At 38.7% G+C, this 25,678-nt stretch overlaps 1 protein-coding gene across 13 annotated transcripts in view; it reads right to left on the bottom strand.

Moving 5' to 3' along the window:
• The window catches only part of TANC2 (tetratricopeptide repeat, ankyrin repeat and coiled-coil containing 2), a 379,268-nt gene that overhangs the window by 60,615 nt on the left and 292,975 nt on the right, over positions 1-25,678 (bottom strand). For all 13 annotated transcript variants that reach the window (XM_045044003.1, XM_019818072.3, XM_045044005.1 and 10 more), the window contains 2 exons: positions 13,271-13,437; positions 9,329-9,936 (listed from right to left, as the gene is read on the bottom strand). In XM_045044003.1, the coding sequence (XP_044899938.1) occupies positions 9,329-9,936; positions 13,271-13,437 (775 nt within the window). The remainder of the gene's footprint in view (positions 1-9,328; positions 9,937-13,270; positions 13,438-25,678) is intronic.

The following is a 25,678-nucleotide window of genomic DNA, read 5'->3' as shown; positions in this document are numbered from 1 at the left end:
TGAGATTGGAATTATGGGACAGAGGGGGACAGCTGCCGACGAAAGATCTGTGCTCTCTTCCACAGCCAGCAGCCGTTGCTGGGAGGCAGCTACTCTGCCAGGAGCCTCATGTTCACATTCAAGTGCGGTTGCAGAGTTCTGGCTGATGGAATGCAGGAAGAAATTATATTCATCACTTCAGACCTGGCCCAGAAAACTTTTCTCCTTTGACTTCCATCATCTTACTTTCTCTTGTTTCTTCTTCTAACTCTACTATTCCCCTTGTAAATTATTATTATTTGGCTCATCATTTTCTCCTAGCATTTATTTTCTTCTTCTTTTTTTAATGTTTATTTATTTTTGAGAGAGAGACAGACAGAGTATGAGCAGGGGAAGGGCAGAGAGAGAGGGAGACACAGAATCTGAAACAGGCTCTAGGCTCTGAGCTGTCAGCACAGAGCCCGACATGAGCCCACAAACCACGAGATCATGATGTGAGCTGAAGTTGGACGCTTGACCAACTGAGCCACCCAGGCGCCCCTCTCCTAGCATTTAAATGAGACTATTCTCTTCTCATGCTTCCAAACTTCCTGCTTTATACTCTTAACTTGGGTGATCTTGTTTAGTCCTTCAGCTGCTATTGTCTACTTATCTGCTGATAATCCATCAATCTGTGCTTTAAATATTCTCTTTCCCTATTTTCCAAAGTCACATTCCTAAACATTCCTGTGCACCTTCCTTGGAGGTAATTCATTATCAACATGTCCAAAACAGGACTCACCTTCTCCCCATAAGCCTATTATTCTTCCTCCCATCTTTGCTTGTGCCAGAAGCCCTCCTCCGTCAGAATGGTCTATGTTGGTCAGTAGCTTCACTCCTTTCCATTATTCAAGATAAGTTTTGGGAGTCATTTGTGAGCCCTCCACCCTCACCGTCTACACACAAAAAGAGACCAACTGCTTTTTAAGTTTCTCCAAAATGTCTCTCTCACATACACCTTGCTCTCTATTCTCACATTGTAGGTATTGGCATTTTTCACCTACGCTATTGCTATAAACCTTACAACAAGTATCTCTACTTGTACTCTCTCCTCTTCTTCAACCCATCTTCCATATACCACTTGTCAGGGCTATTTTTCACATCATCAGAGTTAAATGATCATTGTCTCCTCTTCCTTAAAAAGGTACAGAGACTAGGAGTGCCTGGGTGGCTCAGTCGGTTGAGCATCCCACTTCGGCTCAGGTCATGATCTCACTGCCCGTGAGTTCAAGCCCCACCTCGGGCTCTGTGCTGACAGCTTGGAGCCTGGAGACTGTTTCAGATTCTGTGTCTCCCTCTGTCTGCCCCTCCTCCACTCATGCTCTCTCTCTGTCAAAAATAAACATTAAAAAAAAAAGATACAGAGACTCCCTGTTATCTACAGAATAAACTGTGAAGTCTTAAACACAGTATTCAAAGCTTTTTTCCTAGTGACACTTGTAATCATTTTTTCTGACCATGTGTCTTACCTTCTAATCACATCTTCTCACAATTCCCCAAAGACTTTCCTATCTTTACACCTGCTTTTTCTCCTGCCATGACCTTTTCTTGCCTGTCTATAGTGCTCTCCCACTCCCATTCCAGTGCTTCATGGAATCAACTCATCCTTCAAGGCTCAACTTGAGCATCACCTCTTCTGCAAAGTATTTTCTCTTGGTCCGGATTCCTAGGGTACTCTGTAGTACGGCACAATTGTTGGTTGCTCATGACTTCCCTTTAGAAGGTAATGGCTTTAGTGTTGGGTGGGATCTCATTCACCAAAGTTTCTCTAGTGGCTGGCAGAGTCATTGGTGTAGAGTAGAAGTTCAACAAACGTTTCATGAAACGAACACATGCTAAGCAGATGGGCTCAAGGAAGAGGAGCACAGGGACTTCCAGATCTGCTTTCTAATTCACTCCCACTGTGGCCTTGAATTTGTGGGCATCTACGTTGCCACTGTTCGACTGTGAAATGAGTAGAACCATGACTCAAATATTAAGAAGAGAATGACAATCCTCTTTTTCATCTCTCATCTTAAAAATGCTGCCCACAGCCACACTTTGGTGGATGTTGCCTTACAGTCTAGTCTGCTTGTTGCTGTCAATTCTCAGCAAATGACACCCACACATCTTTGCAAAAATTCTTTCTTCCACCTTTAGCTTATCAGCCGGTAACTGCTTTGGCATGTTCTTGTCATGCAACCTGAATACAAAATACATCTGTAGTCAGCCTGTCCTACTGTTTCATATTCAGTATGGAAATGAAATGAAAGGGCCTGACGAAAGTAAACCATAGGTAGTGGACTGTAAAAGTCAAGTGTGCCCAAGATACGTCTTTGTAGAAATGGGTGGAGCGGCATTACTTCTTTTTAAACATGGAATCTGGATAGAAATTTCCTACCACTTTGTCCCCCAGTTTCCAACTGCCCTTCTGTTCTGTTAATGCATCATCGGCCTGAGGCAAATGGACACTTCTCCTCAACAATGAAGTCTTTAGGCAGTTGGCAGGGCTTCACGAGACAGAAGAGCTATGACTCCATTGAACTGTCACAGTTTAAAACAGTAACAGCAGGCACTTCAGATTTATCATTTATCTCTTCCTCCCCCATGTTGCTCAGCTCTTTGTTTATAGCCCTAGCATAGCACTCTGCCTTGATTTATAGCTAGTTATAAATGTGTCTATTAAAACCACTAACCTGTTAATTCCTGGTAGACGATCTATCTAACTTGTATTTGTATCCTCTGCAGTGCTTAACACAGAGCCTTGAAAATATTACTTTATAAGTGCTCACTGAATCCTTGCTGAAATGCATGGCTCCACTTACTCCTGACACACGGTGACAGAGTGAACAAAAGACACTGTCTGTTGAATTGCCAGAAGAGTTTCTCAAATATTTTTAGTTGCAAGCTTAAAATTGGTACCACTTATCATTCCTTTGTTTACTTATTAATTCGTTATTTGAAAAAACATCCACTGAGTGCTTACTGTGTGCCAGATACTTATTAAGCGTTAGGAAGACCAGGGTGAGTGTGACGGAAAAGGTTCCTGTCCTCATGAACTCACTCACATTCTAGAGGGCAAAATGGACAATATAAACAAGAATGCACACATAACAAATTAATAATAGATTGTGGTAACTGTTAGGAAAAAAGTATATAAGCTGCTATGATAAGGAAAACAAGGAGGGACTTACTTATATAAGGTGACAAGTGGAAGTCTCTCTGAGGAAATGGCATTTTAAGCTGCGATCTGAAGGAGGAGTGAGAGATGCTGCCATGTGACAAGCCAGGGAAAGTGAGCTCCAGATGGAGGGAACTGTTAAGTGCAAAGGCCCACAGGTGGGAGAGAGCTCAGCAAGTTCTAGGAATTAGCAGATGATCAGTTATGACCAGAGTATCATGAATAGGAGGGAGAATGAATGAGCTCAATTTAAAAAGGTAGGCAGAAGCTACTTGTGTTGTACAGGGCTTTGAAGAAGCCATGAAAGGATTTTCAGGAGGAGGTTACACGGTTGGATTTGTGCTTAAAAAAATTACTTTGGCTGCTGGTGGAGAATGGTTTGAAGGGGAGACCCATTAGGAGGCAAAAGCAGCTCAAATGAGACCCTAGGGTGTGGTCCATAGAGGTGGAAATAAGTAAGTGAATACTTACAAGTAACATTTGAATGGTAGAACCAACTGGGTAAGCTGATGGCTGCAGTCAATACATGCCCCACAGCTGGGGGTTCTTACAGTTGGGAGGATAGAAGGCTATTAGGGTTGATTTTACCAAATGTGGAGATCTCCTTTTGAAAGTCTCTAGAGACCGCTGAGGAAGTTGCTGTGCTCACAAAAAAGAAAATGTGCTGTCTTATCCCCCTAAGCTGGCGATAACTCCCTCTGTTTGCCGTGCCGCTAATCTTGGTTTGACAACCTGGGAAAGCCTGTGGGATTCCCATCTTTTCATTCAGCCATTATTGCTTTAGAGATTCATTAACAGGACAAATTAGCCTCTATTTCTGATGCTACTTTCAGGATCAAAACCGCCTTAATCACTTGCTCTGCTTCTCCCCAGTTTACATTTTTAGGTAAGTTGTTTTAACCAGTATTTGCTATTCAGGGCATACCCACTTAAAAAAAAAAGTGTGTGTACCGACACACACACACTTTTCAACATATAAAGCAACATGACTATCTTGTACCAAAATCAAACAATATAGGGAGTATAAGTCCTTCTGTGTTTTCTTTAGTTGACTCTTCTGCATGCCTGCCAATCATAAAATAATGCTCTCTCTCCATCTTCTCATAAGCAGAACTATTTCTCTGTATATTTAATAACTTAGCAAACTTCACATGAGTTTTTATGGCAGTAAGAATGATTACTAGGTTTTTCCAAACTGATTTTTGGAAATTTAGAAAAGGAAAAAAGTGTTATTGCTGTCCATCCTCAAAGGTACAAGAGTTTTAAAGATGGGAACAGTTTGCCTATTTGACTAATAGATGTGAGTCCTATGATTTATGCTGAGAGAAAAGAAATTTGTAAAGCTGAAGGACATTCATGCAATTGGCAAACTGGATCTATTCCAAGATATACATTAGATTTCATCTAATTTCTCCCTTGCATTAAATCACAAAACCATGACCTTCAGTCACTAGAATAATACTTCAGATAGGAGTTCCACATTTAGTCTTGATGCCAATAGGGAGTTAGAAACTGGATTAGACAACATGGAAAAAAATTATTGGAAAATTAGGCAAATATCCAATAATATATCCTTGAAATCTCTTCATGGAAACTACATTCAAACCATAACAGAAGAATTCAGAAGACTGAATTCCCCTTAGTGACAGAAAAGAATTAGAAGTGAAGCAGATGTAGACCCAGAACGGAGATTAGAGAGTTAATATTTCCAGGCAGGTAGATCACCTCCTGATAGTCAAGTGCTAGTAGATGTTTGGTACACCACCTTTTTCCTTGTTTGAACTCTTCCAAACCTCTCCTAAGGGCTGATTTATTCCCGGACCTTTTTTTTTTTTTTCCTTCCTTCCAATGATCCATCACTTTGCTGAATTCTTCCCTAATGCTTCTAGAAAGCACAGAGCCCATCCCCACTTTGAGGGGTTGTTGTGGGAGCCTGCAACGGCTATCAGTAGTAATCTAGAGGTTGTGTTTCAGTGATGGCAAGGTTGAATGTCATCCTGCCTGGAGGCTCATGTTTGGATTAAAACAAACAAATAAACAACGTCACCATAACCATTTATGGTTATCTCAGGCCGTGTATTCTATAAGAAGCCAGGCTGTGCAGGTCCTCCGCACAGAGTTAGTTTTCCTTTTTAGGGAGAATGCTTTCTTTTTTAACTTAGGCACATTGATTCTTCTCCGACACTCTGCTTTGTGGCACACATTTTGGAGCATCAGGTCTCCAATGTGTAATTCATGGATTAACATGACCAAAATGATGAGGACAAATCTTAACAGACCACGTATTATAAGACATCAACTCTGGTCACAAAGAATTAAGTAAATACTCAACTATACCCACAAGGAATAGGTAGGATTTGTGCAGCCCTTCCCCTTTTTTACCCACCATAAAATTTATTTCTCTTAGTTTGAGGAAATCAGGTCAACCCAAATTAGGCTCCCAAATCATAACCTCATTAGGTTGTATCAGCTCAGTACTCAAAAAAGTTCACAAGCATCATGTGTTTTATTAAAAAAGTTAAAAATACTGAATCTTCTAATCTTGATATAAAAATCTTACATATATATTCCTATATATATGTATATATGTAAACATTGATCTGTGAGCTGTTCCTGTGGAATGGGAGGCTAGATACTGTGAAGATGGAGATGGTGAAGAAAGGAAACAAAAAAAGAAAGGGTGTTCATGCAGGGCTAGCCTAACGCTGTGCAGAAATGTTAAGCAGCACAAGGCCAGCAGCCCCCAGCTGTTTACTCTCCCAGCCTCAAATTTCAACGATCAAAGTCATTAATAGGTTAGATAACAAAGACTGATGACTTCTTTTCTCAAACGCCTTACTTTAAATGCACAAGTTGCTTCAAATGGGTTTGCTATCTCCCTCTTATTAGAATAGCAGAGATCAGTTTATAAGATTAGTGAGTTAATCTGATATCTCAGTGCCCATGGGAATAAAATATAAAATGGATTAATTTCAGGATATGACAGTGATGAATAGTGGGAAATGGAAAGCTAGAATAAGGTGGTGAGGTCTGAGGTTTGTGAGGGCTTCAAGAGGCATATTTTCATACAGAATGCAAGTCTAAAATCTTAGAAGTTCTGATGTGATAAAAGATTTTTCACTCTGCTTACAGTTGGATACACACACACACCCATCCTGTTACCAAGTTGAGAAAGGACATCTATAACTCATCTTCCTGTGACAGTTGTATGTTTATGCAACACTAGGTTATTCCCTCTGGGATGTCAGTTATCTGCCCTGATCCTGGGACAACAGGCTGTCTGATACTTAAAATAAGGAAAACTCTATCTTGGCTGTAGCACTGACCTTTGGCTCTATTTCCTCTTTCCAGTACATCCTCAGATTACTGACTCTCTTCAACTTAGCAGAAGTACCTCTGTGGGTGGCCTATTTCTGACGAGGATCAACTACTTTTTGGCTTCACAATACAATATTCTCATCTGTGTCTAATTCCCTAATAAGGTCGGCAAGTTCAGGGCGAACGAGTGAGTGTTGAAAACCCAGGAAAATGGACTAGGAAAGATAGAGATGTTCTGTTGCCTCTGAGAGTTCTCCCTACACTGAGACAGGCATGTCGGCACTGGCTTATGTAATGTGATTTCAGAGGCACAGAGTTGGTCTCTCTGGTCTACTGAAATACATGAGATGCTCTAGAGAGAAACTAGGGAGAAACTGGAGAGCAGAGGGGGAATGTACGGGAAGTAGAGGCTGAAGGCCACAAAGACAAACCCTGCTTTGAAAGAGTCCTGTTAATCAGACTTGCCTGAAACGGAAAGCAATTACAGTCAGTTTCTTTGAAAGGCCAGCTTGGGCTTTGCCAATAGCATTAAATTCTTAGTGAATTTCCATCTCATTGACCCAGGGGGCCTCAAGCTCTAAGATCAATACTTTAGTAACAAAGCTGGTGCCAGACAGTGCTGGGTAGAAGGCTGAATTCCAACTGAAATGAAATGTAAGGAAGCTTTTTTGATAACTCCTGGTCCTACTATTTTACTCTTTCTGCCATTAAGTGATATATGATGATCCCTCAGCAGCTCTGAGTGTTATTTCATCACCAGGGAACAGACTACATAGCGTCTGAAGTTAGAAGTGTTTGCTTGTCCCACTGTATCAGCTGGTTGCCAAAATGCTTCTAGTTAATAAATCATGTTGAGAAGGTAATCCTGGAAAGTCATGATATGGCAGCAACAAACCATATTTTCTCCTTTGGGAGCCCCTAAGGGTTTCACCTGTTGTAAGGATACGGTTGATTCAGTAGAAACCTGGCTGCCTTGGACCTCAGCTTTCAATTCTTTGAGATGTTCCAAGAAGAGAGGGAGCAGATCAACTAGCAAAGTTCTCTGGAAACTGGTTTCAAAGTCTTCATTAGGCAATTCTAGATTGGTTTCTTTTTCTTAAATATGTGGTTGCCAACTCTGTGTATTAAGCGTCATGGCAGTACTAGTGGGATTTATAATAAAACACTCTTGGGAATGCCATACAATTCATAGAAGAGACTCAGACTCAGTGGGGTTTTTTTTGTTTGTTTGTTTTATCTTTTTGCTTTTTTTTTGGTTTTTGGTTTTTTTTTAAATCTTGTGCCCCTGAATGCTAACAGCAGAAGACTACTTACTGCTGCCTATCCAATCAGCCACAGGATTTAGTTGAGGGTCTATTACTGCAAAGAGATGGGAGGAAAAAGGACATTCCTTAAACACTTTCTTCATACTCTGTACTATTCTAGGTACTACATGACCTCACTTAATTCTCAACAACTTTAGGAATTATTATCTCTTTTACATAGATAAGAAAATTGTCTCAGAAACATAAAACTCTCTAAAGGTCACAGTCCCTAGAAGAAACTTATATGCAGGTAATGACTCAAAAATCCATGTTCTTTCCACTATAGCTTGTTTCTTTAAAAGATTCCCTCTCAGGAAAATACCACAAAATCTACTGCCTGGCTTAATATCTTCATCAGAATCTGGAACTAATTTTCTAATGAACTGGCATGAAGTAGGCCAAGCAGCATGCCCACAAGCACAGTTGTGTGTAGTCAGGCCGGGTGAAGAACATGCCAGGAGAGAAATAAAACCCCAGCATGGTCAGAGTTGAGTCTCTCTGGTGAGTCACGGACAGAGGCACAGGCAAATTTGGTCCCTCTTCTTTTTAGCCAGAATATACTCTGCATCTGCCAGCTATGTTATTGATGTCTTCTTTGTTTCCAGGAAGTCAGGGATAGATCTGCTTTTGAAAACTTTATTAAAGGAATAAGTCTTTTAAAAAGGTTAGCGTGGAGGAGTAGAAAGCACTCCCCACTAGGATGCTAGAGATGTAGTTCTACCCAAGGGAATGGGAAACAGTTTCATACCTGGTCTGGTTTGTTGAGCTGAGAACGATTATTAAGTCAGGGTCAGGCTCATCAGGAAAGAGTGCTGGGGATGCGTGGATGCAGGGCAGGGGAGTGGTGGCACATACCATATATTTGCCATGCTTTTTCTAGTCCTTCCTCCTTTCCCCCCACCTATTAACTCGATGACCTCCAGCACTGATTCAGCATCTTAAGGCCTTTGCAGTAAAATGGGGACGGACAATGGCACCTTATTCATCTAAAGGTAGAGCAGCTGGACCAGCTGATCTCTTCAGGTCTGTTTCAGCTGTGAGGTTTAAGATTCCATTTTCCAGCACAAATCTTAGCATGGGCTGGGCTTTAATGGGGTTATTCACTGGTGGCTTTGACAATGGTATGGCTTTTAAAAGTGTAATCGTGATTTTAAAATGATTCTGCTCTAAGTCAAAGAGATGAACAATATACCAATTCTTTTCTTCATATCTGAAGAACACTAAGGAAGTGTGTTAAATGGCTAAATTAATTATAGCCTGGGTCCACTAGCACAGAGAAATTTACAAATCTACAGGAATTTAGGGGAGCATTCTCAATATCTATGCAGATTTTGTGTCTTAAAAGTAACATTGTGAGGAAATAAATTAGTTAACCTCATTACAACTTGGTCTGGAGAAGAAACGGAGATGATGTTTCCTCTGTGTGAAATGTTCAATGAAGAACACTTCTCACTGCTTTCAATACCCATGCTCCATGCAATAAATACAAAATAGGCTCAGAATTGCTTATTACAGGTCTATGGCTTACCTGGGATCACAGAGAAATTTGGTTTTCTCTCCTTCTTCTCTCCAGATAAGCCATTCTCGAAAAGAAGGATGTACAAACATACGAGTCATGTCTCTGCGCTTGATTAGGAACATGGAGAGGTTCTCCATTCTCTGCTGAAAATCCTCCCATTCTAGGGTGCCTTCAATGCTACCAGCATTGATGGCCTGGAAGATATGTTCATCAGTCAGTGGGTGCAGGGAGGCCACTGCCACATTCAGGAGAGGCATCACCCGGTCAAAGGAAGACTGGGTTGGGAACTTCATATTGCACTGGAGTAAATAAACCTCAGAGAGTGAAACAGGAACTACTTTGTAGCTAGAGCTCTTTAACACTAGATAGCCTTTCTCTATGAGGTCAAATGTGAGTTTCAGGTATAGATAGGACCCTTGACTGAGGGTCTTGAGATGAGAACTGAGTTTGCCAAATGTAGTATTGTCCATTTTGCCATTAAGTGAAATGTTATTCTGGATCTCTGAGCTGCTGTGTATCCGGTGCAGGATGTAAGCCTGCAGGTCCTGGTCTATGGCTTCATTCTCTTCTAGTCGATCCAAAAAAATCCTATGGAAAGGCAGCAGCTTGGTAATTTCCTAAAACAGATGGAGAGAGAGAGAGAGACAGAAAGACCTTCAGTTTCCCCTAACTCTTGTGATCAATTGTGAGGTCCACAAATTTATTCTAAACTTCTGAGTGGCCAAAGAGGGAAATACGATTAAGTATTAGTATCCACAGATTAAAACAAATTAGTTGCACAGAAGCGACATAATTTTTCCTAATATTGAGACTTGAGATAATTTTTTATGGGTCTTCATAAAGGGTACTTTAGGAGTGATTCAATGGCCAATATTCTACATAACACTCCTAAAATAAATAGAAAATGGAGTGCCACATAACTCTTTTGCTTTAATTTTTCTCAGTGTAAACCATGGCATGATGTAAAGTACAATTCAGTAAGAGAAACGTCTAAGGACTCAGAGAACTCCATATAAACACGTACCTTTCTAACCTTCCTAATAAGATGACTACATATTAATGAAGGCTTTCTGGAGATGCCTTACCCCAAAGGAATACTTCTAATAAGCTTGGTACCTTGGTGCTCTGCTTGGAAATTATACTGGGGAAAGGTTGTAGGGCTTTGTGGTGACTCATGCTCTGGGTTCCATCTTTTCTTATCTGTGTACAGACTTTGGTCCTGTAAGTATCCACTTTCTTGTTCTGCATCAATTTCTTCTCCTACACTGGGTCATACAGACAAATGACACCTCAATTCCTCCCTCCGGCTACTGTCCTATATCTCTGTTCCCATTTTTAGCAAAACTTCACTGGAGAGTTTTCCCTACTTCCTAACTCTCATTCCTCCTTCCCATTCTGTCTTGCGAGCAGACCTCAACCACATCACTTCACTCAAATGGTTCTTGTCAAGGTTACATGTAATCTTCACCTTGCCAAACTCAATAACCATGTTTCAGGGCTCACCTTGCTCAGCCTCTCAGTAGTGTTTCACAGAGCTGGTCACGCCTTTTGAGTCACTTTCTGCAGCTTGCTTCCGTAGCATGCCCCCCTCATTTTCCTCTTAGCACACTGGCCACTCCTACCAGCCTTTCCTGGCTCCTCTTTCATTGCACCCAGGGCTTGGGTCTCCACTCCTTTCTCCTATTTAGCCACCCTCACTCCCTACAATAGTTCTTTGGTCCCGTGGTTCTAAATATCATCTACTTGTGGGTGAGGCCTAACCTTGTGTTTCCGAAGGCTTAGTCCTCTCCTCTGAGCTCTCATCGTATACCTATGTCTACTCAACATTTACACTTGGATGTTGTGTAGACAAACCTAATGTGACCAAATCAGAACTAGTGCATTTCCCCCCCACCACAAAACCTTCCCATGTCAGTAAATGACCCCATCACCAAATCACAGGAGGTCTCTGGGATCTTTCTCTTTTCCTCATACCGGCATTTACCCAATTGCTTACTGAAAACCTGTGATTCATTTTTGAATCTTCTCTCTTGCTCACCTCCACACTCAGCTCATCATTAAGTCCTTTTGATTCCCCTTCATAGTCAAAGTATGACCACTTCACAGGGTCCCCACCATTACCACCCTCATCTCAGCCACCATCACCTGTCACCTATACTACTGCTCCTGTTCTTGATCCCCTACATTTTATTATCTATGTAGCCAGCAACCAAAGAAATCTTTTAAAAAGGTAAATTAGATCTCATCATTTTGCCAGGCTCCTTGGAGAGGGCCTTCCCATTGCTCTATCTAAAATAACTATCATCCTCATTTATCCTTACCCTATTTTATTTGTCTTCGTAACACCAAAACTACCTAAAATTTTAATTTTAATTTTTTACTTAGTTTTTGTTCGTATTCCTCGCTAGAATAAAAGCTAAAAGGTAGGGACATTGTCTGTATTGTTCACCGCTGTATCTTCAGTTCCTAGAAAATGCCCGCCACCCTTGAAGTTAAGAAATACGTGTGGAAATAATGAATGATCGATCACATATGAGGGTTCTTCTTTCGTAAGACCTATGAATGATTTCACTGTCAGAGCCGAATGAAAATAAGAAAATTCTTGGCTGAAGTGAATGAAGTATCTGGAAAGTTATTACAGGTGTTGATTTATGAGGACACTGAAATTTTGACTTTGTAGATTAATATATAGAGTACTTTTCCTGGTCTTTGGTATAGCTGAAAGGTTAAAGTCATCTGCTCATCAGGTCATACTTAAAATGTCTTTTGAGATTGCTTTAGTAAAGCTAATTGGTCAGTATGTAGGAATACTCCTAGTCCCTGGGAGAAGGGAAATGGAGGGAGCTAAGACTGTTTTCTGTACACTAGTAATTGTTACAAGTGGTTTGTATCAAAATAGTGGGATAGGTGTATAATATGTGAGATTTTGATGTTCATCAAGAGGCAATGGTTAGGCAAAAAAAAAAAAAGGCTAGAAACTCTGTTCTAAACTAAGTATGAATATGTAAAGAGTGGGAGATACTAACTCAGCTACAAAGAAAATGGCAGAGAAGGTGGAGTCATTTATCCTTAGCCTGCGTGTCTTTACAGGCTCAGATCCATATTCCTAGTCCTTCTTCCAGGCCATTAAATGATCAGTGAGTGAGGAGGGAAGGTAAAAAAGATTAAAAAAAAAATCTTATGGGGGCGCCTGGGTGGCGCAGTCGGTTAAGCGTCCGACTTCAGCCAGGTCACGATCTCGCGGTCCGTGAGTTCGAGCCCCGCGTCGGGCTCTGGGCCGATGGCTCGGAGCCTGGAGCCTGTTTCCGATTCTGTGTCTCCCTCTCTCTCTGCCCCTCCCCCGTTCATGCTCTGTCTCTCTCTGTCCCAAAAATAAATAAACGTTGAAAAAAAAATTAAAAAAAAAATCTTATGTTTCAGTGGTAGTAATTTTAATCTAAAGCCTTAAGTCTGCCAATATTTCTTAGAGGAAGGCATACACCTTCATGCTACAGAAAAGTTGTTCAAGTAGAAGCAGAGGGAAGAAGGAGAAAATCTGACTCTAGATGGCAGACTGAACTGGGTTTTGCACGGCATCACACGATAAAAAAAAAAAAAAAGGTAAAACAAAAGTCAAACAGTAAATTAGAGTGAGGGATTCTATTTGCATTGCTATCCTCAGGACAAAGTAGAAAATAGACTTTCTTTTCATGTTATTTTGAGGGACACTTTATCTAGAGCAATGGGAACAGGAATCTGAGCAAGAGAGTCATATACACAGAATGCTCTCTCTAGATCACTGTATCTCTTACTCTCAAAATAGACTCTTTGGGAATTATTCTTTCTAGTGCTCCAGGACATGACAGGGGTTTAGAAAGACTCATCAGTAAGGGAACAAGGATCTAGAACTTTTTCTGTTTAAGCACTCTCCAAGAGAAATTATTTATGGTCCCAAAACAATCAAACACATACCTGTAAACTGGTCCTAACTGTGACAATTAGTTTGAGCCAAGACGGAAATTTTCCAATCATTTTACTCAGAAATGACACAATTGTATCCCCATAATCCGGTTTGTGAAATTCTGCTTCATTTAATCCATCAATTAAGATGACGAAATCTTCATCTGGGATTTTTCTCTCTGAGACAGAAAGAAACAGATTACTTAATAATTACCAAGCAGATAACTGAGTTCTTTTTGGGTATTTGATCACGTGTCTGGGAAAAAAAGATTAGAAAAGATGTCTCCTGTGTTTACTAAATGCTTAGAGTACATAATTTATTATAAAGACAAAGAATAATTCATTTAGTGAATTCATTTTGTTTTTACCAGGGGTAAAAGTTTTGTTCCATATGTAATACATGAAGTCCAGGTATCATCATCATCATTTCCCTCATGTTATCAGTTGTGAAACAGACCGAACTACATTTGTGAAAATTTGAACATTTGTGAAAATTTGAACATGGAAACTCATTTTTCTCTCATATTTGAAAAAGCTGAAAAGAATTTGCTTCCCCTTCTGCCCCCACCTCATCTGATAGCACTGAAGAGAATACAATCACATGTTCCTTTGGGAATTTCCAAAAGAAAAAAAAAAAGAAAAAAACCGTTTAATGTGAAGTCCAAAGCAGTATATATGACTTCATGTGAATGTGCAGTGGGAAGTAAGGGTGGTAGAACAGAGAAAAGGAATCCCAGCCAGTACACAGATTTTAACCAGGCAGGCTGGATCCCAAGATCTTATAGAACTAGCAGCTTCCGGGGCACCTGGGTGGCTCAGTCGGTTGAGCGTCTGGCTTCGGCTCAGGTCATGATCTCACGGTTTGTGAGTTCGAGCCCCGCGTTGGGCTCTGTGCTGACAGCTCAGAGCCTGGAGCCTGTTTCTGATTCTGTGTCTCCCTCTCTCTCTGCCCCTCCCCTGCTAGTGCTCTGTTTCTCTCTCTCTCAAAAATAAATACACATTAAAAAAAAATAAAAAAAAAACCAAAAAACAAAAAAGAACTAGCAGCTTCCTAGGCTATACCTAAGCAGATACACGAAGACCAGACCCTTGTGTGATCTTCCTAGGAGGGAGGAGTCATGTGGGAAAGACAAATACCTGTCACTTTTGTATTCAGTTCCCTCCTGGACTCTACCCTCTCCTAAACTGACAAAATCAGTTTAGCTTTAGGGTTAGGCTGTAGAAAAAGGCTTGGTGAGTTTTAAGGCTTTCACTCTCACTAAATGCTTAGTAAATCTTGATCTATAATGAACAAATTAGAGATTAGAAAAACCCCAGGTTGGGGCGCCTGGGTGGCTCGGTTGGTTAAGTGTCCAACTCTGGAATGCTGTGTGAGTTCAAGCCCAGCCTTGGGCTCTGCACTGCTGGTGCAGAGCCTGCTTGGGATTCTCTTTCTCCTTCTCTCTCTGTCTCTCCCCACCATGCGTGCGTGCTCTCTCAAAGTTAATAAACTAAAAAACCCTCAGAAAACCCAGGTGAATGTACACATTAGTACAAATGAATTAGGGGTAATAAGCAAAAGTTACCACATTTGACACTTAAACAACATGGCTTTGAACTGTGAGGGTCTACTTACATTTTTAAAAACAAATGTGGATTTTTAAAAACAAATTTAGTACAGCACTGTAAATTTGTTTTCTCTTCATTATGATTTTCTTTAAAAAAATGTTTATTTATTTTGAGAGAGAGCATGAGTGTGGGATGGGCAAAGAGAGAGGGAGAGAGAGAATCCCAAGCAGGCTCCATGCTATCAGCACAGAGCCTGATGTGGGGCTCCATCCTATGAACCATGAGATCATGACCTGAGCCAAAATCAAGAGTTGGGACGCTTAACCGACTGAGTCACCCAGGTGCTCCCCCTTATGATTTTCTTAGCTTTTTTTCCAGTAGCTTACTTTATTGTAAGACTACATTATATAGGGGCGCTTGGGTGGCTTAGTTGACTGAGCATCCGACTTTGACTTGAGTCATGATCTCGTGGTTTGTGGGTTTGAGCTCCACATTGGGCTTGCTGTTGTCAGCACAGGGCCCACTTCAGGTCCTCTGTCCCCTTCTCTCACTGCCCCTCCCCCGCTTGCTCTCTCTCAATTAAAAAACAAATTATATAATACATATACCATACAGAATGTGTGTTAATTGTTATCGGTAAGGCTTCGGGTCCACAGTAGGCTATTATCAGTTAAGTTTTGGGGGGAATCACAAGTTATATGCAGATTTTCAACTCTGTGGGGGTCACCACCTCTAACCTCTGGGTTGTTCAAGGATCAAGTGTGGTGAGTAGGACTTGACAGGCTCTGAAGGCAGGAAAGTAGGGGGAAGAAAGAAGTCACTGGATACCTGAAGTGAAAAACTGGTTACACCTGAGGAGGAAAAGCAGGAAGTTGCGGACAAAAGGAAAAGTCTGTGGGTTCCTGTATAAGATTGGCTCTTTTAAAGGAGTCAAGACCAATTGAAAACACATATTTTGGTTCTCTATTTGAAAATATGCAGATTTTTTTTCATGACTAATAAAACTTTATTTTTCCCCAAAGTACAAGCTTTATATTTACAGGAATTTAATTTCAACATCCTAAGAAATATAATAAGTCAGTTCTCAAATTATGAAGAGTTTTAACTATTACTTTTATCTGGTGACCTTTTAGGAAATGAACTATGGATTCCAGCTTTATTAACAATGATTATTCACGAAATGGCATCCTAGATGACGTAGTACTGAGAAAAAACATTATTCCTGTAGGGAATCTAAAGAATTAAGGAAGAGAAAAAGGTTGCTTGGAACTAATGGACTGACCCACAAAACTGGGGACTCTTAGCATTCTTGATTTTGTGGACCATGGCACCCTTATGCATAATTTTGTCTTAATGTCCATAGAGGAAATTTCTTATCATACAGCTGCTTGGCAGCTGTAATAGATCTGTTCCCTGTTACTGAGCACCATCACCCTGCCCGACCAGGTGGCGTGCTGGAGCCACCCTGGACTGGCCTGGGGACAGCCCACTGCAGTATTTTCAAGAGCTCATTGTCAAGAAGCCGGTAGCCTGAAATTGGCTGAGGTGGGAATATTTATTTACAGAGTGGAAACCGGCAAATGTTACAAGCCCTCCTTCCCCAGCTGGCTGTTAAAATTTTACCAGCACACCATTGCCTCTACCACTCCAATTACACCTCCTTTAACTTCACCCAGATTTCTTCCTAAGAAAGCCATGATTTTCCAGGGGAGGAAAAGGCTGGTGATAATGCATCTGCTGAGATTTTTCTTTGGGAAAAACATTTCAGAGGCATTCTTAAGCATAAAGATCAAGAATATACTCTCAATTATGATATGGACATTTTAATGAATGAAATAATTCAATTGCTAATAAAATAAAATTTTCATTTGCACAAATTTCTAGATTATGTTATTCATCTCATGAGCAGACAATGTATGATTTCTTTTTTTAAAAAAAGGGGGAAAAAAAGGAAATGTGTGCCCTACTTAAGATAATGATTTGTTCTAAATCGTGGCTATTTTTTTTTCTTTTTTTGAGATTTGCTTCCTTGAAGTGGTTACTTAGAAATTATCTACTAATATAGGGGATATGAAGTGTCAAAAATATTTCATCTGTTAAGAAATAAGGGCATCACGTTTATCTAAGATTACATTTTTTAGGATTCGGAATAAGTGCAAAGGATTTCCAAATGGTACTAACATTGTAAAAACAATGAGAAGTACTCCTAAAAGATTTTTCAGTTTTATAAATTTAAGAGATGAGGCTTTAATGATCTGTAGACTTCACCTCTCAAATGCAACCAGCCTTACAAGAATGCTTCTGCATGCTCATTTTCAAACTTCTGTAGGTTATTTTTATTTATTTATTTATTTATTTATTTATTTATTTATTTATTTTAATTTTGTTTATTTATTTTGAGACAGTGCATGTGTGAGGGAGGGGCAGGGAAACAGGGAGAGAGAGAATCCTAAGCAGACTCTGTGTTGCCAGCACAGAGCCCAATGTGGGGGCTCAATCCCACAGACTGCAAGATCATGACTGGAGCCAAAATCAAGAGTCGTATGCCCAACCAAGTGACATCCAGGCACCCCTCTGTAGGTTAAATACATAGTCTATATCATCAGTAGCCATAAAGATTTATAGACAAGTGAAAATTAAAAAAATAACTGGGAACCAACAAAGGATTGCTACTACTTATTTATTAGTAATAATATTATTATTTTTTTAAGTTTATTTGAGGGAGAGAGAGAAAGAGAGAGAGGGCACAAGTGAGAGTGGGGGAGGGGCAGAGAGAGGGGGAGAGAGAATCCCAAGCAGGCTCTGTACTGTCAGTGCAGAGCCAGATGCAGGGATGTGGGGCTTGAACTCACAAACTATGAGATCATGATCTGAACTGGAATCAAGAATCAGATAATTGACTGACTGAGCCACCCAGGTGCCCCTATTATTATTTTTTTAAAAGTAAGCTCTATGCCCAATGTGGGGCTTGAACTCACCGCCTCAAAGATCAACAGTTGCATGCTCTACTGATTGAGGTAGCCAGGCGCCCTGCCATGTAGGAACATTTAAAGTGCAACTACCATTTACTATCACCATTTATTCATAGAACAAAAATATTTTAATATTAAAAAACAGGAAAGACATAATCTTTACATACAAATATATACCAAACTATATTTATATTTACATCCACACAAATTCTAGGCTATTTCTATTTTTTTATTTTGTAGTGGACTAATGGAAACTTCAAATCGACTGGTGCTTAGGAGCCACTGTTCTAGCTGACATGTCCCTGGAAAAGCTTCTTGGAAAAGCTTCTAAGCCCTTTAACCTTTGTTTTTTATTGCCTTGTAAAATACATATTCACCAAGGATTCTCCACTGCTCTCACTTACATGTACACTTAAATGCAGGAACTGATGTCCTTAGCAGCCCCATTCTAAGACTGCCTGCGTATCTGAGGGAAACAAGAATTACAGAGGCTGCAAGAGAAGAGACGGTAGCCAGTACTGAAGTCAGAACTAAATCCTAATGCATGGGATTTTATTACTGGTATATTGTATGGGAATTATCAAAAGTGAAAAAATAAGGCTCATATCAGACATTTTCATTCAGAAAAGCTGCACATTACATATGAATTACCTTCCTTTCAGTTATGATAACAAATTAGTAACTCCTTTCATTGCATATTGGTGGCTGAAGCAAAAGCTCACCAGGAGACTTCAAAACTTTTCCATTTGCTTTGTATGTATGTATATATGTATGTTTGTATGTATGTATGTATGTGGTTTAGTCACCACACTTGTAGAATCTTAAAGTATTGTGAAAATACTGACTCAGTTTTTTAAAGAAAAATGTACAATTTGAAACCTGGCTTTTGAATCTAAACTGGAAATGTTTTCCACTGAACTTTCCTGGAAGGAAAACTTCAGGTACCTTTAAAAAATTCTCTTAGGGGTCCCTGAATGGTGCAGTTGGTTAAGCGTCTGACTCTTGATCTCAGCTCAGGTAATGATTTCGCAGTTTGTGAGTTCAAGCCCTGCATAGGGCTGTGTGCTGATAGTGTGAAGCCTGCTTGGGATTCTGTCTCTCCTTCTCTCTGCCCCTCCCCTGCTTGTGCTCGCTCTCTCTCTCTCTCTCTCTCTCTCTCTCTCTCTCAAATAAATATTAAACAAATTTTAAATTCTCTATCTTAAAAGTTACTGTGATAAACTATATACAGTTAATTGCAAAGGTCTTAATTGTACACTTTGATCAGTTTTGACAAATATATACACTCATGTAACTAACATCTCAATCAAAATATAGAACATTTCCCTCACTCCAGAAAATTCCCTTAGGTTCCTTCATAGTCAATCCTCAACAGGCAATCACTCTTTTATCGCTATACATTTGCTTCCTTTGCTTACCATGTTTTTGAGATTCATCTACATTGCTGAGTGTATTATTAGTTTGTTCCTTTTCAACATTATGAAATAGTCCATGGAATGAATATACTACAATTTGTTTATCCATTCTTCTGTTGATGGACATTTGGGTTGTATCCCATTTTTGACGACTATGAAAAAAGCTGCTATGAACATCCCTGTACAAGTCTTTTTGTAGACCTAAGTTTTCATTTCTTTTGGGTAAATACATAGGAATAGAATTTCTTGGTCATAAAGTAGATTTATATTTAACTTTATAAGGAACTGCCAAATAGTTTTCCAAAGTAGTTGTACCATTTTATACTCCCACAAGCAATGTGTGAGAGTTCCACTTGCTTATCATCCTCACCAACATTTGATGTTCAACTTAAATTTTAACTACTCTAGTGGGAATAAAGTGGTGTCTCATTGTGATTTTAATTTGCATTTTCCTCATGACTAATGATGTTAAACACCTTTTCATGTGCTTGTAGGCACATCTGTATATCTTCTTTTGTGAAGTATCTAAATCTTTTGTTCATTAGGATTATGTTGAATCTACAGACCAGTTTGGGGAAAAATTCCAATCTACCAACATGGTATACTTTTTCTATTTACTAAATTCTTTAATTTCACTCGGCAATGTTTTGCAGCTTTCACTGTGGGGGTCTTATACAGCTGTTACATTTATTCTTAAGTGTTTTGATGCTGCAGAAAAAGTTATTTGTTCCAGTTATCTACTGCTGTATCAGACAACTAGAGGTTAGTTACATGGCTGTGGGCTGAAATCATCTGGAACAAAACCTCACATGTCAGGGCTAGAATTACTTGATGTCTGAAACAGTCAACTAGAACACTTATATATGGCCTCTCATGTGGTTTTCACTTCTTTACTTCTCACATGACAGTGGAATCCTCCAAACAAGATGGAAGCTGCATGGGCATTTATGACCCAGGCTCAAGATGTCACATAGCATTACTTTGTAGTATTCTGTTTGTTGAAGCCGTCATAAGCCTGCTAAGATTCAAGGGGAGGACACACAGACCCCCCAACTCTGGGTGGAAGGAATGTCAAAGAATTTGCAGCCATGTTTTAAAACTACCACACTACTTTAGAAGTTTCAGTTTTCAACTTTATCCTGCTAGTATAAAAATACAATAGATATATGCATATTGACCTGATAGCCTGAAGTTCTATATTTATTATTAGTTCAAGTTGGCTTAATTTTTCTTTTGTAGATTCCTTAGAATATCCTAGGTAAAAAAAATCTTCAAATAAAGACAGATTTATTTCTTCCTTTCCAATCTTTACTACTTGCTTGTTTGCTTTCTTATTATGGTAGCTTGGGCTACCAGTGGAATGGTGAATGTTAAATGCAAGTGGTATGAGTGAGGGAACATTCTTGTCTTGCTCTGGATATTAGAGGGAAAGTATTTAACATTTCATTGTTAGCTGTATGTTTTTTGGAGTTTTCTTTATTAGACTAAGTTTTCTTCTATTCCTCAGAAAGTTTTTATCATTAATTGTAATATTTGGTCAAATGCTTTACTGCATTTATTGAGAAGATTATATATATACATATGTTTTTTACATACACATATTTATATAAAGACATATAGATTTTCTCATTTATTCTGTTAATATGATGAATTACACTATGTTAAACCTTGCATGTCTGATCAAGTAGAATTAATTGATTTGCTATTAAATTTTTCAGGATGTTGCTATTATGATCATGAGGAATACTGGTCCGAATTTCTCTTCTTGCAAGATCTGTACCTTATTTTGGTTTCAGTATTATACTTGTCTAACAAAATGAGAAATGTTCCTTTCTCTATTTTTCTGAAAACATTTGTGTATGATTGATATTATTTCTTCATTAAATATTGAAAACAATTCATCAGTGAAACCATATGAGCCTGTAGTATTTTTGTTGAAGATTTTTTTTTTTCTTTTAAATTACAAATTAAGGGGCGCCTGGGTGGCTCAGTCTGTTAAGCGTCCGACTTCAGCTCAGGTCATCACTGCACAGTTCGTGAGTTCTAGCCCTGCATCGGGCTCTCTGCTGACAGCTCAGAGCCTGGAGCCTGCTTCAGATTCTGTGTCTCCCTCTCTCTCTGCCCCTCCCTTGCTCACACTCTGTCTCTCAAAAATAAATAAATGTTAAATTTTTTTTTAAATTACAAATTAAATTGACTAGATAAAGCTATTCAGATTTTCTATTTCTTCTTGAGTCACTTTTGGTAAGCTATATTTTTTGGAGATTTTGTCCAGCTTATGTCACTGGATTTTTGTTATAAAGGTCTTCATACTAATTCCTTATTTTTCTTTTAATGTCTTATAGGAACTGTAGTGCTATCTCCTCTTTTATTCCTGATGTTAATTTGAGTTTTTCTTTTCTCATTTCCATGATAAGTCTTGCTAGTGGTTTACTCATTTTAAATGTTAAATTTTTTCTATTTATTGATGTCTATTCTTGTTTTTACTATTTTCTTCTTTCTGCTTACTCTGGGTTTATTTTCCTCATTTTTTTTAGTTTATTAACTCAGAAAGTTAGATGTTGATTTTATATTACTCATTTTGATATATTTTATAATTTCCTTTGTGGTTTCTTCTTTGTCTCAAAGATTATTTGGAAGTATGTTGTTAAATTTCTAAATATTTGAGGATTTTATTTTTATTGGTTTCTTATTTAGTTCCATTATCTCAGATGATATTTTCCATAAGATTTTAATTTCCTGAAATCTTCAGACTTGGTTTTATAGCCCAGAATATGGTCCTTGTGCACTTGAGAAGAATGTATATTCTGTAGTTACTGGGTAGTAGTCTGTAAATTGCGAGTGTATCAGGTTGGTTGATAGTGTTGTTTAAATCTTCTATATATTTACTTTTTATCTGCTTCTTCTAACACTTACTGAGAGGTGTTAAAATCTCCAGCTATGATTATTTGCCTGTTTATCTCTTCAGTTCTATCAGTTTTCAACTCATGTATTTTTTTAACTTAAAATTTTTATTTTGAAATAATTTTTTTCATACAAATATTTACTATTGAAGTGCAGTTGATACACAATGTTATATTCATTTCAGGGGTACAACATGGCAATTTGACAATGATTCACATAATTTGTGCCTCTGTTATTCGGTATATACACACTTAGGATTATTTTTATCTTCCCAGGAATTGGTCCTTTTATGTTTATCAAATGCCCCTCTGGTAACACTACTTGTCTTGAAGTCTACTCAGCCTCACATTAATATAACACTCCAGTTTTCTTATGCTCTGTGGTTACAAGGTATATATTTTTCTATCCTTTTAATCTGCGTCTTTGTATTTAGATGACCTGTCTTATAGCATATTGTTGGGTCTTGCTTTTTATTTGGTCTCAAAGTTTCTGCCTTTTAATAGAAATGCTCAGTCCATTTAAACTTAATGTGATTATTGGTATGATGGATTTTAAGTCTATCATCTTTTTAAAAACATTTAATTTGATTTTTTTTGCTCTCAGGACTACAACATAATGATTCGATATCTGTGTACACTGTAAAATGATAATCACAAGTCTAGCGAACATCTATCACCTTACACAATTACAAACTTTTCTGTGATGAGAACTTTTAAGATTTACTCTCTTAGCAAGTTTCAAATATGCAATACAGTATAATTACTATAGTCACCATGCTGTATATTACATCTCCATGACTTATTTATTTTATAATTGGAAGTTTGTATATTTTGATCCCATTCTTTCATTTCTCATACCCCACCCTCCATGTCTGGCAACCACCAACCTGTTTTCAGTACCCATGAGATGGTTTTTTTTTTTTTTTTCGTTTTTTTTTTTTTTTTTTTAGATTCCACAGATAAATGAGATCATATAGTATTTTTCTTTCTCTGCTTGACTTAATGCTTCTTTTTGTAGCAGCCTAACACAACACTCATTTTATTTTCTTATGTTTTTATTTTTCAAAAAGTTTAATTAAAAACATTTTTAGCTTAAGTACAGTTGACACACAATGCTACATTAGTTTCAGGTATGTAACACAGTTCAGTTTCTCCATACATTATGCTATCCTCATCACCAGTGTAGCTACCATCTGTCACCGTACAACACTTTTATGGTATCACTGACTGTATTCTCTATGCTCTGTCTTTTATTACCTCTCATTCCATCTTTCAAAAAAATTTTTTATTCTCTTTCCTGCCTTATAAGTTAATAAAATAATTTTTAGTATTTCATTTATTTTATAAATTGTGTTTCTAGCTATTGATCATGATGGAGATTTTGTTTTAAAAGAACATGGGAATTAGGTAGAATAATTAAATTCACTTAGAATAATATTTAACAATAAGGGTATCTAAAGCTGTTTCTGGAGACCTATGTGAGCAGCAAATATATCCAGAAGCAAAATTAAAACATGTTAGTCATGGTTGAGACTCCAGAGCTGAGTCTGCAAGCATTTGGATCTTCTCCTTGAATCAGCCTAGGATGCAGGTCCGTGTTATCACTATCCTTCCATCAAGGCACTCGGTATTGTGAGCAATTTCTATGTTCACTCATTTGTTCAAACTTTATTTCCTGAAATGACTACTATGTTCAAGGTGAGATAACCACTACGAAAGATAAAAGATGTATGAGCAAAGGTTCCTAATTTCAGTAGTATAAAAAATAAAGGGATAGGACAAGTAAACAACTAATTCTTATAAAGCACAAAGTATAGTATTTGACATATAGTTCTGTAGAAGTTAGTGATAAAATTTTAAATTCTTATTATGCATATAACAATGTGTTAAGTATCATAAATTAGAAATAAAAAAACCCCTAATGTCAATTTGGAAGGATGCTCTATATAGGGTGACAGGTGGATCAGCAAGCATTTTATGAATGAAGCGGCATTTAAGCTGGTTGTTGAAAGACAGGTAGAATTTTGACAGAGGTGTAAGCAGAAGGCATAACAAGAAAAGGAAACAATGAGCAAATGTATGAAGGCAGGAAAATGTCGGTGAGTGTTTAAGAACTGGTGAATATTTTACATTTTAAACACAGGATTAATACAGATAAGAGTATATAGTAAGGCTGGAAAGTGGGTTGGATCCATGCCATTGAGTACCTTAAATGCTAGACTAAGAAGCTGGAAGTTAATTCATTAGGCAACAGGGAGTCATTGGAGGTTTCTGAACAGGGAAATTGAGTGATGAAAGGAAAACTTGATGAAGATTTATTTGGAAGCAGTATATAAAGTCTAGAAGACCGCCGAGGGTGGGGCTGAGCTTCCCCACCAGATAGGTCACAAAGGGGTTAGAGGTGTGCTTAAAAATGAATCCTTTTAGCCCTCAAGGTACTGGGGGCTTGGCATAGCTGCAACTTCAAGGCCATTTATGTCTAGCCATAAGGAGTTGTGAATTTTTTATCCTAGTATGCGACACAAATTTTTATAATTTTCTGTGCTATGATGTGAAAGAAGCACTAAACCAAAAAACTAGAGAAGACCAGGAAGATAGTAATCGATATGATGCTGTGAGCAAAGGTCATTGAATGGCCTTTGGGTTCACAATGGCAGGAATGAATAGGAGATTGATGGATGTAAGAAACATCATGAAGGTGCAATTAGCAGGATGCAGACTAACTGTACAGAAAATATGCTTCAAAATACCTGTGGAGAAATTCCAAGGTTTAAAAAAGTCTGGGGTATAGAGAAGCTAACAGGTAGGAGAGGTGTAGACAGGTCATCAGAGTTGAAAAGTCTGAAACTCTGATACCCAAGTAACTAGTATGGAGATTGAAATAACTGAAGATGGCGGCCAGGAGAATGGAAACTATGACCACTTTTTCTTTTCTTTTTTTTTTTTTAATTTTTTTTTTTCAACGTTTATTTATTTTTGGGACAGAGAGAGACAGAGCATGAACGGGGGAGGGGCAGAGAGAGAGGGAGACACAGAATCGGAAACAGGCTCCAGGCTCCGAGCCATCAGCCCAGAGCCCGACGCGGGGCTCGAACTCACGGACCGCGAGATCGTGACCTGGCTGAAGTCGGACGCTTAACCGACTGCGCCACCCAGGCGCCCCATATAATCACTTTTTCTTATTGAGTACCTCTGAAACCCTCAAGAAAGATGTAAAAGTCTCTCAGGGATAAACAGGATTGCTCAGGAACCTCAGGCTCACTCAAGTCCTTTCCTCTGGTTTCCAGCACTGATAAAAAATTGTTAAAAAGGGATGGGGCAGACAAGGGTGAAGGAGATGCCTAAACGTACGCCATGGTGGACACTGGGGCTGCAGAGGAAAAGGGGAGGAGAGGCATGATAGGGAGACGGATTCCATTTCATACTTTCCCCCACTTCTTAAAAATATCTTCAATGCCTTCTAAATAGTTTTAATGGAAAGTTGATTTGTAGTACACACACACAGTTGTGAGACCATGGATGCCATTTCATTCTACCTCAACTGTGAAGTAATAAAAAAAATACCAAACATAAAGATGAGGA

The sequence above is a fragment of the Felis catus genome, chromosome E1 (assembly GCF_018350175.1).
Source record: "Felis catus isolate Fca126 chromosome E1, F.catus_Fca126_mat1.0, whole genome shotgun sequence".
NCBI classification, from domain to species: domain Eukaryota; kingdom Metazoa; phylum Chordata; class Mammalia; order Carnivora; family Felidae; genus Felis; species Felis catus.
This window is presented reverse-complemented; position numbering and strand designations above follow the sequence as displayed.